The sequence below is a fragment of the Nerophis ophidion genome, linkage group LG02, assembly GCF_033978795.1.
Source record: "Nerophis ophidion isolate RoL-2023_Sa linkage group LG02, RoL_Noph_v1.0, whole genome shotgun sequence".
Taxonomy (NCBI): domain Eukaryota; kingdom Metazoa; phylum Chordata; class Actinopteri; order Syngnathiformes; family Syngnathidae; genus Nerophis; species Nerophis ophidion.
Genome location: NC_084612.1, coordinates 4,271,669 through 4,287,459, shown reverse-complemented (window position 1 = coordinate 4,287,459; position 15,791 = coordinate 4,271,669). Strand labels below are relative to the sequence as shown.

Here is a 15,791-nt window from a genome sequence, read left to right as displayed (position 1 = left end):
CGTTGACCTAGTTATCAGTACAAAGCAGAGAATTCCCGCGGAAAATATAATGCCAATGTGTGAAGGCCCCAGATTGGCTAGCTCTACTATCAGCTGACATCAACCAATGACATTGCCTGTTATAGGCGTCTGCACGCGTCGTTTGCCGACAATATCTAGTCCCTGATCCTCAATTATCGTGAGCGTTTCTGAACTCGTATTCTGTTTATATTGGTTGTGTTTATCGGCGACTAATCTGGAAAGAAAACACAGTAGCTCTCAATTCACACATTTCTTAATTGACAAAACAGTTTCAGACATGTTTAAGCTTATTCAAGATAGAAATGCTTCATTAGCGAAATATATCGATAAGGGCGTGAGAAACAAGTGAAACTGGGCATGGCTCGATATATCTATCAAACTGAAGGTGAAGATTAGCAACAATATCGTAGAAGTAGACGAATTGATCAGCGATTTCATTGCAAAGTGCGATTAACCGGGACGTGCTCAGTGCTTATATTGCAAGGACATTGTGAACTATGGATCTCGGGGAAACGTGAAATCGGCAAGTAGAGTGAATTTACGGAGAAGAATTCTGGTTAATCCATTTGTAGGCCTATTTTTGTCTATAATCCAAAAGTGTGCAAGAATTTGATATATGTGTAAACTTGTATACATAAATTTCATCACATGATACATTTTTATGAAAATATTTGCTACTAAATGTGAAATTTTGATCAGGGGAATATTGTTAGATTTTTACTCAAAATAGCAGGAAATGCATCCTAAACTAACATTGATTTTAAAAAAATTCTGGGGGGGCATACCCCCAGACCCCGCTAGCAGGCGAGTGCACTACGTGCATTTGGGTGCGGCCGCTGTGCAGCCTTCCGCAAAGTGGTGTTTTAGGATAAAAAAATTTCAGCTGATTTTGTAAATATTCATTCCCATCCCTGATTGTGGGTAGCTATTAAAATGGATCATTTCATCATTGACAGTAACTCATAAAAACGGAGATAGGCTGAACAAAAATTGGACCGAAAAGGAAATCATGTACTGCAGATTACAAGGTGGACTTAGTGAAATATGCAGCAGAAAACGACAAGAGGAAGCGGCGCGTACCTTTGGAGTTGGCAGAGTTTTTTAGAAGCTTCATCGAGGAAGAAGATTTCATCGTTTTTTATCGATTAGGAGTGAGAGATTGTTTGGTAAACGTATAGCATGTTTTATATGTTATAGTTATTTGAATGACTCCTACCATAATATGTCACGTTAACATACCAGACACCTTCTCAGTTGGTTATTTATGCGTCACATAACGTACACTTATTCAGCCTGTTGTACACTATTTTTCATTTATTTTAAATTGCCTTTCAAATGTCTATTCTTGGTCTTGAATTTTATCAAATAAATTTCCCCCAAAAATGCGACTTAGACTCCAGTGCGACTTATATATGTTTATTTCCTTCTTCATTATGCATTTTCGGCCAGTGCGACGTATACTCCGGAGCGATTTATAATCCGAAAAATACGGTATTTAGCATGCAGAAAAATGGAAAAGACATACACTTTGTGGAGGATCGGCATAATTCCCCCAAAAGTGCTCCTTTATTATACAGTGGATACAGGAAATGTTCAGACCCCTTTAAATTTGTTATTGTTTTTTAATTGCTGCCATTTGCTAAAATCAAAAATGTTAATTTTATTTCTCATTGAGGCACACTCAGCACCCCATCTTGACGGAATTAAACAGAAATGTAGAAATGTTTGCAAATGTTTTAAAAAAGAAAAACTCACGTATCACATGGTCTTAAGTATTCAGACCCTTTGCAGTGACGCTCATACTTATGATCCTCCGTTAGATGATTCTGCTCCTTCATTGGAGTCCAATTGTATTTAATTAAACTGATTAGAATTGATTAGGAAAAGCACACACCTTTCCATATATAAAAAAAACCCTTCCAGCTCACAGTGCATGTCAGAGCAAATGAGAACCATGAGGTCAAAGGAAGTGCGCAAGGAGCTAAGAAACAGAATTGTGGCAAGGCACAGATCTGGCCAAGGTTACAAAATAATTTTTGCAGCAAGGTTCCTAAGAGCACAGTGGCTCGTGGACCCCAACTTAAACAAGTTGAAAAACTTATTCGGGTGTTACCATTTAGTGGTCAATTGTAAATGGTAAGTAGTTGTACTTGTATAGCGCCTTTCTACCCCTTTTTAAGGAACCCAAAGCGCTTTGACAGTATTTCCACATTCACCCATTCACACACACATTCACACACTGATGGCGGGAGCTGCCATGCAAGGCGCTAACCAGGACCCATCAGAAGCAAGGGTGAAGTGTCTTGCTCAAGGACACAACAGACGTGACTAGGATGGTAGAAAGTGGGGATTGAACCAGTAACCCTCAGATTGCTGGCACGGCCACTCCCCCAACTTTGCCACGCCGTCCCCCAATTGTACGGAATATGTACTGTACTGTGCAATCTACTAATAAAAGTGTCAATCAATCAATCAATCAATCAATCAATCAATCAATCAAGCATCCATAATCCTTAAATGGAAGAAGTTTGGGACGACCGGAACTCCTCCTGGACCTAGCCATCCAGCCAAACTAAACAATCGTGGGAGAATAACCTTGGTGACAGAGATAAAGAACCCAAAGATCACTCTGGCTGAGCTCCAGAGATGCAGTAGGGAGATGAGAGAAAGTTCCACAACGTCAACTATCACCGCAGCCCTCCACCAGTCGGGGCTTTATGGCAGAGTGGCCCTACGGAAGGTTCTCCTCAGTGCAAGATATATGAAAGCCTACATAGAGTTTGCCAAAAAACACATTAAGGACTCATAGACTATGAGAAATAAAATTATCTGGTCTGGTGAGACCAATATTAAACTTTTTGGCATTAATTCTAAGTGGCAATTGTGGAGAAAACCAGGTGCTGCTCAAGACCTGCCCAATACAATCCCAACAGTGAAACATGTGGGTGGCAGCATCATGCTATGGGGGTGTTTTACAGCTGGACAACTGATTGCAATTGAAGGAAAATGAATGCAGCCAAGTACAGAGATATCCCGGAATAAAACCTGTCCAGAGTGCTCAGGACCTCAGGCTGGGTTAAAGGTTCTCCTTCCAACAAGACATTGACCCTAAGCACACAGCTAAAATAACTAACGAGTGGCTTCGGAACAACTCCTGTGACCATTTTTGACTGGCCCAGCCAGAGCCGTGACCTAAACCCAATTGGACATCTCTAGAGAGACCTGAAAATGTCAGTCCACCAACGTTCACCATGCAACCAGACAGAACTGGAGAGGATCTGCAGGGAAGAATGGCACAGGATCCCTCGAATCTAGGTGTGGAAAACGTGTTGCATCATTCCCAAGCAGACTAATTGCTGTACTAGCTCAAAAAGGTGCTTCTACTCAATACTTCTGACCTTGTGATATTTCAGTTTTTCTTTGTTAATACATGGATGTACATTTCAGTTTTTTTCTGTCAATATGGGGTGCATGAGAAATAAAATGATTTTAGCAAATGGCTGCAATGAAACAAGTGAAAATTTTAATCAACTGTACAATAGTCCTGTAGATATTAGTAGGGTTGTGGGAAAAAAAAATCGATTTGAATACGTTGTGCGATTCAGAATCGATTCTCATTTTTAAAAATCTATTTTTATTTTATTTAAAAAAAAAATTAATCAATTGAACAAACTACTACACAGCAATACCATAACAATGCAATCCAATTCCAAAACCAAACCTGACCCAGAAACACTCAGAACTGCAATAAACAGAGCAATTGAGAGGAGACACAAACACGACACAGAACAAAGCAAAAGTAGTGAAACAAAAATGAATATTATCAACAACAGTATCAATATCAGTTATAATTTCAGCATAGCAGTGATTAAAAATCCCTCATTGACATTATCATTAGACATTTATTAAAAAAAAAGAAAGAACAATAGTGTCACAGTGGCTTATACTTGCATCGCATCTCATAAGCTTGACAACACACTGTGTCCAATGTTTTCACAAAGATAAAATAAGTCATATTTTTGGTTCGTTTAATAGTTAAAACAAATTTACATTATTGCAATCAGTTGATAAAACATTGTCCTTTACAATTATAAAAGCTTTTTTTTTTAAAAAAATCTACTACTCGCTTGCATGTCAGCAGACTGGGGTAGATCCTGCTGAAATCCTATGTATTGAATGAATACAGAATCGTTTTTAATCGGAAAAATATCGTTTTTGAATCGGGAATCAAATCGAATTGAAAAAAAATCGATATATTATCGAATCGTAACCCCAAGAATCGATATTGAATTGAATCGTGGGACACCCAAAGATTCGCAGCCCTAGATATTAGTAAAGATATACTCAGGGGTTTTGCTTTGTGTATTTTCCAGATGCAGGAGACTCAAAGGGACGCCTCACTCGACCGGGAGCCTCTATCGGACTCCGTAAGAAGCTGTAAGTTTCCTTGTTGCAGTCCCACAAACTGTCCATGAAAGTGTGTTTTCACAAGAGTTTGGCTTGGTGGTGGTGGGGGGAGGCGGTCTAAGTGATGAATAAGCTGCTCGAAGTGCAGCAGTCCCCCCCAGCCCCCTATTCCACTTGTAAAATATGACCTCTTCTCTCGCGTAGCTGTTCACCTCACGGGACCGTCTGGGCTCTTTGATTCCATTGCAACGCAGCCTTAGGCCTCTTGCTATAAGCACTTTATGAAATTGAGACCTACCTTGACCACTCCCCCTCGCGCGTACACTTCATTCTCAACATGTATATTTGCTTAACACTCAACAATATGAAACTTTTCTTTCCTGAACTATGCCAAAAATGTACCACTACACTTCCTTGCCTACCTAATCCCCACACTTTTCTCTGGGATGCACAGTAGATTCACAAAGTCCAGACAATATCCTGTTCTTAGTGAGGAATTCCTGCAAGATTATAGATTTTTTTTTTTGTTTAAGTGGGGAGGGGTCATTTCAGAGGCTTCTCGAATTTCCTGCAGAACGTGGCTTCTTATGCACGCTGAAGTTATTTTAATAAAAACCACACCGTGGCACGCGGCCAACAGCGGCCGCACCAGAGCTGCAGCGCTCCAGTCTCTTCCCGGCGAGAAGCGACCGCACGGCCGCAAACTACGACATCTCGCTAAGAGCAATGTACACACATGCGCCGTATGGGCAAAAGTATTGGGACGTATGGTTAGTCCGACTTCTGGTAGTAAATATGGAAGAAATTACAGAGTTGGCCCCGCCCCTTTGTAGCTGTAAGCGCTTCCACCCGTCTGGAAAAACTTTCGACAAGATTTTGGAGCGTTTCAAGGAATTTTAGGTCGGTCAGAAGCTACTGAGTTTGGACCTGTGAGAGGGAAATTAAAGCTGATTGATGGCATGCTGGTCTGTTTTCACAAAACTGGAAGCATAGAGTTCTGCAAAATGTCTTGTTATGATGAAAAATTAATGGAAGGACAACCTTAAATTGGTTAATTGATCATGAGGTACAGTACAGGCAAAATGTTTGGACGCAACTTCTCCTAATTCAATGTGTTTTTTTTATTTTCATGACTATTTACATTGTAGATTTTCACTGAAGGCATCAAAACTATGAATGGACACAAGTGGAGTTATGTACCTAACAAAAAAAGATGTGAAATAACTGAAAACATGTTTTATATTCTAGTTTCTTCAAAATAGCCATCCTTTGCTCTGATTACTGCTTCGCACACTCTTGGCATTCTCTCGATGAGCTTCAAGCACACATGAAAACCATTTCAGGTGACTACCTCTTGAAGCTCATCGAGAGAATGCCAACAGTGTGCGAAAAAGTAATTAGAGCTATTTTGAAGAAACTAGAAAATAAAACATGTTTTCAGTTATTTCACCATTTGTTGTTAAGTACATAACTCCACATGTGTTCATTCATAGTTTTGATGCTTTTAGTGACAATCTACAATGTAAATAGTCATGAAAATAAAGAAAACACATTGAATGAGGAGAAGGTGTGTCCAAACTTTTAGCCTCTACTGTACGTCCCAAAACTTTTATCAAAACAGTACTCATGAAAACATCTGAGTTTGGTGTTTTAAATGTGCTACATAGAATTATTTGAACTGCATTTCCATACAGATTTGTTTTTATTTCCCTATTTTAAAATGTAATTTCTATTCATAATTTTTAATAATGATAAAGGTAATTATTTTATATATTATGGTTTGTATTTTATTAATCAGTCCAACACAATAATACACAATAATACCATAATAATACAATTCCAATTCCAAAACCAAACCCGGCCCAGCAATATTCAGAATAGCAATCAAGAGAACAATTGAGAGAAAACACAAACATGACACAAAACAATCCAAAAGTAGTCAAACAAAAATGAGTAATATCAACAACAGTATCAATATTAATATGAATTCCAACATAGCAGTGATTATAAATCCCTCATTTACATTATCATCTCAGCCATTTATAAAAAATGTAATAAAAAAATGAACAATAGTGTCACAGTGGCTTGCACTTGCATCGCATCTCATAAGGTCGACAACACATTGGGTCCAATATTTTCCACGAAGATAAAATAAGTCACATTTTAGGTTCATTTAATAGTAAAGTGAAGTGAATTATATTTATATAGCGCTTTTTCTCTTGTGACTCAAAGCGCTTTACATAGTGAAACCCAATATCTAAGTTATATTTAAACCAGTGTGGGTGACACTGGGAGCAGGTGGGTAAAGTGTCTTGCCCAAGGACACAACGGCAGTGACTAGGATGGCGGAAGCGGGATTGAACCTGGAACCCTCAAGTTGCTGGCACGGCCACTCTACCAATCGAGCTATACCGCCCCAATAGCGGTATAAAATAGCCATCTTCTGCTCTGCTTACTGCTTTGCACACTCATTGCATTCTCTTGGTGAGCTTCAAGCACACATGTGAAGTGAAAGCCATTTCAGCTGACTACCTCTTGAAGCTCATCGAGAGAATGCCAACAGTGTGCGAAAAAATGATCAGAGCAAAGGGTGGCTATTTTGAAGAAACTAGAATATAAAACATGTTTTCAGTTATTTCACCATTTGTTGTTGAGTACATAACTCCACATGTGTTCATTCATAGTTTTGATGCTTTCAGTGACAATCTACAATGTAAATAGTTATGAAAATAAAGAAAACACATTGAATGAGAAGGTGTGTCCAAACTTTTAGCCTCTACTGTACGTCCCGAGACTTTTATCAAAACAGCACTCATAAAAACCGTTGAGGTTGGTGTTATAAATGTGCTGTATAGAAAATAATTCAACTGCATTTCTATACAGCTTTGTTTTTATTTACCTATTTTAAAATGTATTTTCTATTTATATTTTTTAATAATGATAAAGATAATTGTTTTATTTTTTATTTTTTATTAATCAGTCCAACTAAATAATACACAATAATACCATAATAACACAATTCCAATTCCAAAACCAAACCCGATCCACCAACATTCAGAATAGTGAAGTGTGAATTATATTTATATAGCGCTTTTCTCTAGTGACTCAAAGCGCTTTACATAGTGAAACCCAATATCTAATTTGCATTTAAACCAGTGTGGGTGGCACTGGGAGCAGGTGGGTAAAGTGCCTTGCCCAAGGACACAACGCCAGTGACTGGGATGGCGGAAGCAGGAATCGAACCTGCAACCCTCAAGTTGCTGGCACGGCCACTCTACCAACCGAGCTATGCCGCCCCAATTGAGGACACACAAACATGATACAAAACAATCCAAAAGTATTAAAAAAAAAATGAATAATATCAACAACAGGATCAATATTAATAGGAATTCCAACATAGCAGTGATTATAAATCCCTCATTTACATTATCATCCTAGCCATTTATAAAAAATTAAATAAAAATATATAAAAATAACAATAGTGTCACAGTGACTTGCACTTGCATCGCATCTCATGAACTTGACGACACATTGTGTCCAATATTTTCCACATTTTGGGTTCATTTAATAGTTAAAACAAATTTAAATAATGGATCCCGTATTTTCCGATATTTGACTGATTAATATCAAAACTGATAAAGATATTAATAAAAAAAATAATACTTCCATTATTTTATTATAAAACTTCATGTTTTATTATATTTTATTTATTAAAATACATTAATAAAGAATTTGTCTAAGTTGGTTTAAAAAAATGTATTACAGATGTAGGTTTTTTTAGTCGATATTCTGTCATGAATGGTGCTGTCCTGTGTTGGTTTTGTTGTTATACTTCTTAGATTAGTGTATATTTCTGTTGCCAGCACTCCTCGTTTGTTTACGTTCCTGTCGCAAGGAGCTCCTGAGCTCACACACCTGTTTCTGTTTGTCTTTACCTGCTGCCGCCACTAATCACTCCTCTTTGTATGTCATCTCATCCTGACAGTCCTTGCAGGATTTTTGTGTGATCGTTGCATTTTCCTTTTTTGCATTGCTTAAGACTTTCTTCCTGTTCACTACTTGTGACGGGTATGTTTGTTTTACGATGTGCTAAATAGCTTTCCCTTAATAGCTTTTGGTTTATGTCTCTGCTGCCTCACGTGCCATGCTAAATTAGCCTCGAGTTTCATGTGTTCTTTCCTAGCGGCACATTATCAGTTGTATTTTGCCTCGTTTATGGACTTAAGACTCATTTTACCTGCACGCTGCTTCAACCGCTTCCTGCTTGTCATGAAAGCACGACCATTCGCAGCAATGCGACTCAAACACAACATATTCTTGTTTTTATTTACTCATTTTATAATTTCTATTACACACATTAGAATTATTTGTATTTTAAATGTTTAACAGAATCAGAAATACTTTAATAATCCTCAAGGGCCATTCCATTCAAGAGCAGACCAACATTACAGGGAGACAGAACAGGATCCCCAATGGGTCTGCCAACTTCCGGCGCCCCTTACAAAAATGGTGAGAAACAGGTAAATGCTGAGGAAGGTAAAATTTCAGTCAATGCCTGGGCCCCTGGAGAAGGGGTCCATACTGAGGCCAAGGAATTAAAAAAAAACTCTTAGCCATAGTACACACAAATGTGTGTAAGAGGGAAACACAAAAGGATAAAAATAATTAAATAATCAAAAAACCATCTAAAATATAATCAGTAAATTACTACTTCAATTACCCTCAAAATTTCTTATTTTATTTCTTAAAATTATAAAAAATATATTTTTTTAAATGTATTTAGTCCATTGTCCAAGTCGCAATCCAAAATAATTTCTATATAGCTGTTTGTTTGTTGTTGTTATTTTTGTTTTCATTTACATCTTATATAACTTACAGTACAAGCCAAAAGTTTGGACACACCTTCTCATTCAATGCGTTTTCTTTATTTTCATGACTATTTACGTTGTAGATTGTCACTGAAGGCATCAAAACTATGAATGGACACGTGGAGTTATGTATGCACTTAACAAAAAAAGGTGAAATAACGGAAAACATGTTTTATATTCTATTTTCTTCAAAATAGCCACCCTTTGCTCTGATTACTGCTTTGCACACTCTTGGCATTCTCTCGATGAGCTTCAAGCACACCTGTGAAGTGAAAACCATTTAAGGTGACTACCTCTTGAAGCTCATCGAGAGAATGCCAAGAGTGTGCAAAAGAGTAATCAGAGCAAAGAGTGGCTATTTTAAGGAAACTAGAATATAAAACATGTTTTCAGTTATTTTACCTTTTTTTGTTAAGTACATAACTCCACGTGTTCATTCATAGTTTCGATGCCTTCAGTGACAATCTACAATGTAAAAAGTCATAAAAATAAAGAAAACGCATTCAATGAGTAGAAGGTGTGTCCAAACTTTTGGCTTGTACTGTATATACATACATATATATATATATGTGTATGTATACATACATACATATATATATATATATGTATACATATACATATATATTCATACATACAATTTTGGAATTGATTAACCAAAGAAATCAAACAAAGTACCATTATGATTCAGTTTAAAAGAGTGTTTACTAAGTACACAAAACAAGAATTAGGATGGACATCTTGAACCCTATTTTTTTTTTTTTCTGAGATAAAGATTATTTATGTAATTATTATTTGTTTACTTACTACGGTATATTATTTATGTATTATTTATTTATTCACTGTTCTGTTACAGAGAACAAGAAAATGGGATAAATTTGTTGTGGTACGAAAAGTTCAGCTTCTTCCTACTACTTTTCGGACGTGCTGTAATGAAACATCTGGAAATATGTGATACATTACATTGTATGCATGTTCGAAATAAACTGAAACTGAACTGAACTGAACTGAACAATATCAACATCATGAGAATGAGATGTATTTTTAGAATGGTTGAAAACATGTTTTTAAATCAAGTTAAAACATAAGACAAATCTTACTACTTCCACTACTATTCAAATTTGATGTTTTTATTTTATAAATGCAAATAAAAATAATTATAAAATGTAAACAGTGGTTAATTTTTTTGTGAATATTTGTAAGTTTTTTTATGATTGCGGTTCTATTGTTTTTACCTCCACTAAGACAGTCATGTTACCTGGATTATGCCAAAACTACAAAACCAAATGGCACTTTGCATAGGTGTCCAAAAATATATTCACATAAAACAAATATGTACATTGTAATTATTTAATAGTACTATTCTTTTTGGTACTACAAATGTCAGTGGATCTATAGTAGAGGCTCAAGTATGTTTAAAGGTGCTGCACAGGAAATGACATTGAGTGCTAACACAGGTTGCTCCTTTCTGTCTCGTCAGCTTGCTGTGTGCAGTAAGACCAAAATGGCCACCGCGAGAACCGGCTGGCTTGGCCCATCGGACCAACTTGCTGAGCGTGAAGCCAACAAGGCTCTGTGCTCGGACGCCAAAGCAAACCTGCATCCCACCTCACCTCCCACATTCTGGCTGGGTGGGAAAGTCCTGCCAAAAGTGCTAAATGATGTTTTAGTTGTTGCTGGAGGGAATTTCAGCAGGTAGCAAGAACAGTTTATTTTTTATTTATTTTTTTGTTCTTTGAGCTTAGACCCCACCGGAGAATTGTTTACGACTTTCAAGTCGTAACCTTTGAGACACTCACAAAGTGACGCTCGCCAGTTGTTATCGTGAGAGATTCTCTGGCTAACATTTGGCTTGGCTGTAATGTAAACATTAGCTTCTGTGCTCTATCACTTACATCTATACACTGCTATAATCCTTGAACGCAACGCTCGAACTGGTCGACAAGCTGAAGTAGTTGGTGTCTTATTTACTTTAATTTAAAAGCATTAGCAGCAAACTGTGAAAATATGTGGCGGGTAAACTGTGAAAATATGTGGCGGGTAAACGCGAACATGAGACCTCACAATGGTGTTTACTGTAGTACTGAGACAGTTGTACTGTAGCCTCTGCAAACATAAAGATGCAGTGGAACCTCTCAAGGTAAAACCATGTTTGTTTTTGTACCATTAGAAACTATTTGAAATTGGATTGATATGTTCCACAGTCAATTAATAAGAATTAATTGTAACACAAGCGTAAAAAGAAGTTCATCACTGCTGTAGTAAAACAAACAAACACTAAATTGCGGACTCAACCTTTATGACACCTGAGGACAAAGGCGCCGCGAATCAAGACAGAGCTTTCTGACCTTCTTACTGGCCATGAAAATGTAAAAAGAAGTTTCCCGCTTGATTGCAGAATTTACTGTGACGTTTGGTGGGCATAGTGATGCCGGATTTGTTCTTCCGTGGATGTGTTCGGGCAAGAACACAGCGAATGGTAAGAAATAAAGATTTATTAACTAATAAAAACAGACAAGGAAACAGAAAAACTGGCACAAAGGCACAAAAGGTAAAACAAAAACTACTAGCATGTGAGCCAGGGATAAACTAAACGTAGCGCGAAAGCTAGCGAGTAAATACATGGAAAAGCATACGTCACTTGTTGCGTGTAAGGCAAATTAGGATCCGAGGAAGAATGAACGAAAGGGGCAGGCTTAAATAAGGCAGTAATCAGCAAAAACAGGTGTGCGTCGAAAGCAAGGGACAGGTGAAACTAATAAGCAACCATGGTAACCGAACAAACAGGAACTAAGGACGTCAAACAACAGAATGAGATACAAAAAATGGAACAAAACTAGAATATGTGATGATCCAGGTAGCGGATCTTAACAGTTAAAAAAAAAAAATTGTGTACTCACTCTTGACAAATGCGAATAGTATATCGGGAAGCGGATTGTTGAAGGCATTTTTTTTTCTGACATTCTTACCTCACAAGTTTAAAAAGAAGTTAAGAATTGCACATTAACTTTTTTTTTTAACATTTGTTTATTAAATTTTTGACATATACAGTCCAGATATACAATTAAACACATGTCAAATGGTGTATTTTCCTCTAAACAAGTGACACTCAAAAATTATACGTTAAATAAAATAGGATAAATGAATGTATAAAAATAATAAAGTCAAATAAGTACAGGCAAATATTGACACAAAAGCAGAAATTAAGCTAATTATCTACATTTCAGTTGGAGTGTAAATCAGTCTCTTCTACATATTTTAGGAAACCACCCCATACTTGCATTGCACATCACTTCTTAAAAGAGTATAAAAATCAATACAAACTTCTGCAATGTTGTTATTGATGTGCAATGACAATGAAAGCCTAGTCTATTCTAAAACCTTGTAGAGCTGCTAATGCCTGGGGGGTTAGTAGACACAGCAGTCACATTAACACTAACTGCAGCAATGTACATTCCAGTCTTTTTTTTTTTTTATTGTGGCTTCAGATCTCTTGTACTGCGCAGCCCGGACAGAGGAACTTTTCTCTCCGCACCTTATCACTGTAAATATGAAAATAACACTGCCTTTTGTTTGTGCTGTACAGTTTTTTTGCTTGTACCGTTACAGTTTTTAAGTCATTCTAAAATACGTTTTCTGATTGGGGACATCGTCCAGGCCCCCCACCTTATCAAACTTTGACCAAACTTGTCCCAGTTGTGCTACAATTTATTTTGTCTATTATTGCTTTTGTGTTATTAATGTTTTATTATTCAAAACTAGCCCCCCCCCCACCCCTCTAAACCACCCCCCCATACACTTTGTCAAAATCTCCCCAAACTTTTTTAGTGTTATGTTTGTGCTGCAAACATGTTTTGTCTTATGTTTTTTATGTTAACCTTTTAAAGTTCTTATGTTATCAAAGTGTTTTTAATGTGTTATTAGTCAAAACTAGCCCCTCCCCCCAAAATGCCAAAATCTACCCAAACTTGTCCTATTTGTTTGTGCTGCATATATGTTTTGTTTAACTATTATAGCAGGGGTCCCCAAACTACGACCCACAGGAAGTACCAAGTTTAAAAAAACAACAAAAAATGTATACATTTTTTTATTATCATTTTTTTAAATTTGTCTTTTCTAATCAATTTTCTACCACTTGTTACTCCTCTCTGTCTCCTAGCCACTAAGGCAAATCATATTGTCTAAAAATGCATTTTCCCATCGATATATATTTATATATATACACATTTTCTACCGCTTATCCCTTTTAGGGTCGCGGGGGGTGCTGGAGCCTATCTCAGCTGCATTCGGGTTATATATATATATATATATATATATATATCCATCCATCCATCCATCCATCTTCTTCCGCTTATCCGAGGTCGGGTCGCGGGGGTAGCAGCCTAAGCAGGGAAGCCCAGACTTCCCTCTCTCCAGCCACTTCGTGTAGCTCTTCCTGGGGGTTCCCGAGGTGTGTGTGTATATATATATATATATATATATATATATATATATATATAGTCCAGGTTTCTGTGGTTTATCCGTCATAGAGTGCTCAATACCGGGGTGGAGCGGAATATATGGTAGGTCAGGAAAAATGCTTTTCATCCCTACAAACCTGTTTTGCAGGGGATTTTATAATATATATAATATCATACAACATGTCACTGGACATGTTGGATACTATTTTTTACCATATAAATAGGTAGGGACGGCGTGGCGCAGTGGGAGAGTTGCCGTGCGCAACCCGAGGGTCCCTGGTTCAAATCCCACCTAGTACCAACCTCGTCATGTCCGTTGTGTCCTGAGCAAGACACTTCACCCTTGCTCCTGATGGGTGCTGGTTGGCGCCTTGCATGGCAGCTCCCTCCATCAGTGTGTGAATGGGTAAATGTGGAAGTAGTGTCAAAGCGCTTTTGAGTACCTTGAAGGTAGAAAAGCGCTATACAAGTACAACCCATTTATCATTTATATATAATACAACAAAATCCCCTGAAGAACAGAGAAAATTGTGAAACAGGCTTGTAGGGATGAAATAGCCTCTGTTTTTTCCTGACCTAACATGTATGTATGATTGTATATATATATATATATATATATATATATATATATATATATATATATATATATATATATATATATATATATATTCAACAATGAATACGTAAAATGATAATAGTTGGACAAAATATTTTTATTTTTTGCAGCACGAATGATCACGTTTAGGGTGATTTTGATAAGTTATGGATAATACGTTTACAGCATAAAACTATTAATGTTTTTGGAAAAACAAACCAATGGCTGTGTTATTTTAATATTTGCAATAAGGGGGGCCAGCTTCTCACAGGCGTTAAATGGTTATCATCAATCTGTTTATAACTGGAATTGCAAGAAAGGCCAAAGATAAAGTAAAAATATTTTGGAAGCTCACTGAGCTGAGGTCTTGCGTGACATCACGCCTGATAGCTTTGTCCGATGTCACTTGAGGAAGGGGACGTTCCACTGTAGTTGACGCTGAAGCATGCCTTCACTGTGGTTGAGCCTGACCATGTCCTCTCCACTGATGGACGCCATTTCCACCGCCATGAAAGGCGAGCCGGACAGGCGCGGCCTTTGCCTTGTTTGCTCTGGAGCTGCAGGTCTTGGCACCAGGTTGCGATGCCGCTGCACACTCCAGAGACGTTTCGGCTGATAGTGCTCGCTGTGGGAGGTCCGGGTTTCACTGTTATGATTTCAAACCTGTGCTGTTATATTCTTGAAGAGTTTTAATTTTGACCGCCGTGGGGTGGGGAAAACAGAATCCGGAGTCAAAAGTATTAACGTGTCAATATGTCTGTTGGCTGCTGTGTTGTCATTTTCTCTTTACCTGTTGACGCAGCTGTGACTTCTATAATCTGACATGTATTTATCAAAAGGGATTAAAGACGCTTTATCCAGACGTTGTGAAAGTCCAAAATCGGGCCCTTCCTCGTCGTCATTGCCATCGCCGCGGTCTGGACGGAGGCTCTGCAGAACCAGCTGGCTCACGTCCACCAGGGGGAGGAGACAGACCGGAAGGCCTGGCAAGGGGGAAGTAAGGCCATTTTGTAATTACACCATTCAGAGAGCCAGTGATGTGAACAACTTTGACAATCATGTTTGTGTACTTCTTTTGTTTCGTCGTCCTCCGCTTTCCTTCTGTTGTTTTTACACTTTTATTGGAGTTGATTGACACTGTCGCAAACTCCAGCGGTCGTCGAGGCTCTCTCAAAACATTTGTCTAGTTTGGAACAGTTGACTCAATGGAGGCGAATCGTACCGCGGTATTTCCCATATGTTCATTTAGACGGCCACAAATAGATTTGACGCCCCCCTGCTATAAACATAATGGGACCGCCTGCAAATCAATCAATCAATGTTTACTTATATAGCCCTAAATCACTAGTGTCTCAAAGGGCTGCACAAACCACCACGACATCCTCGGTAGGCCCACATAAGGGCAAGGAAAACTCACACCCAGTGGGACATCGGTGACAATGA

General features: G+C 37.9%; 1 protein-coding gene across 2 annotated transcripts in view; it reads left to right on the top strand.

The window, feature by feature from the left end:
- ulk3 (unc-51 like kinase 3) overlaps nucleotides 1–15,210 on the top strand; it is a 42,203-nt gene extending 26,993 nt beyond the window's left edge. For both annotated transcript variants that reach the window (XM_061876565.1, XM_061876555.1), the window contains exons 16-17: nucleotides 4,395–4,458; nucleotides 10,774–15,210. In XM_061876565.1, the coding sequence (XP_061732549.1) occupies nucleotides 4,395–4,458; nucleotides 10,774–10,790 (81 nt within the window). In that variant the 3' untranslated portion in view covers nucleotides 10,791–15,210. The remainder of the gene's footprint in view (nucleotides 1–4,394; nucleotides 4,459–10,773) is intronic.
- The last annotated feature ends 581 nt before the right edge of the window (nucleotides 15,211–15,791 follow it).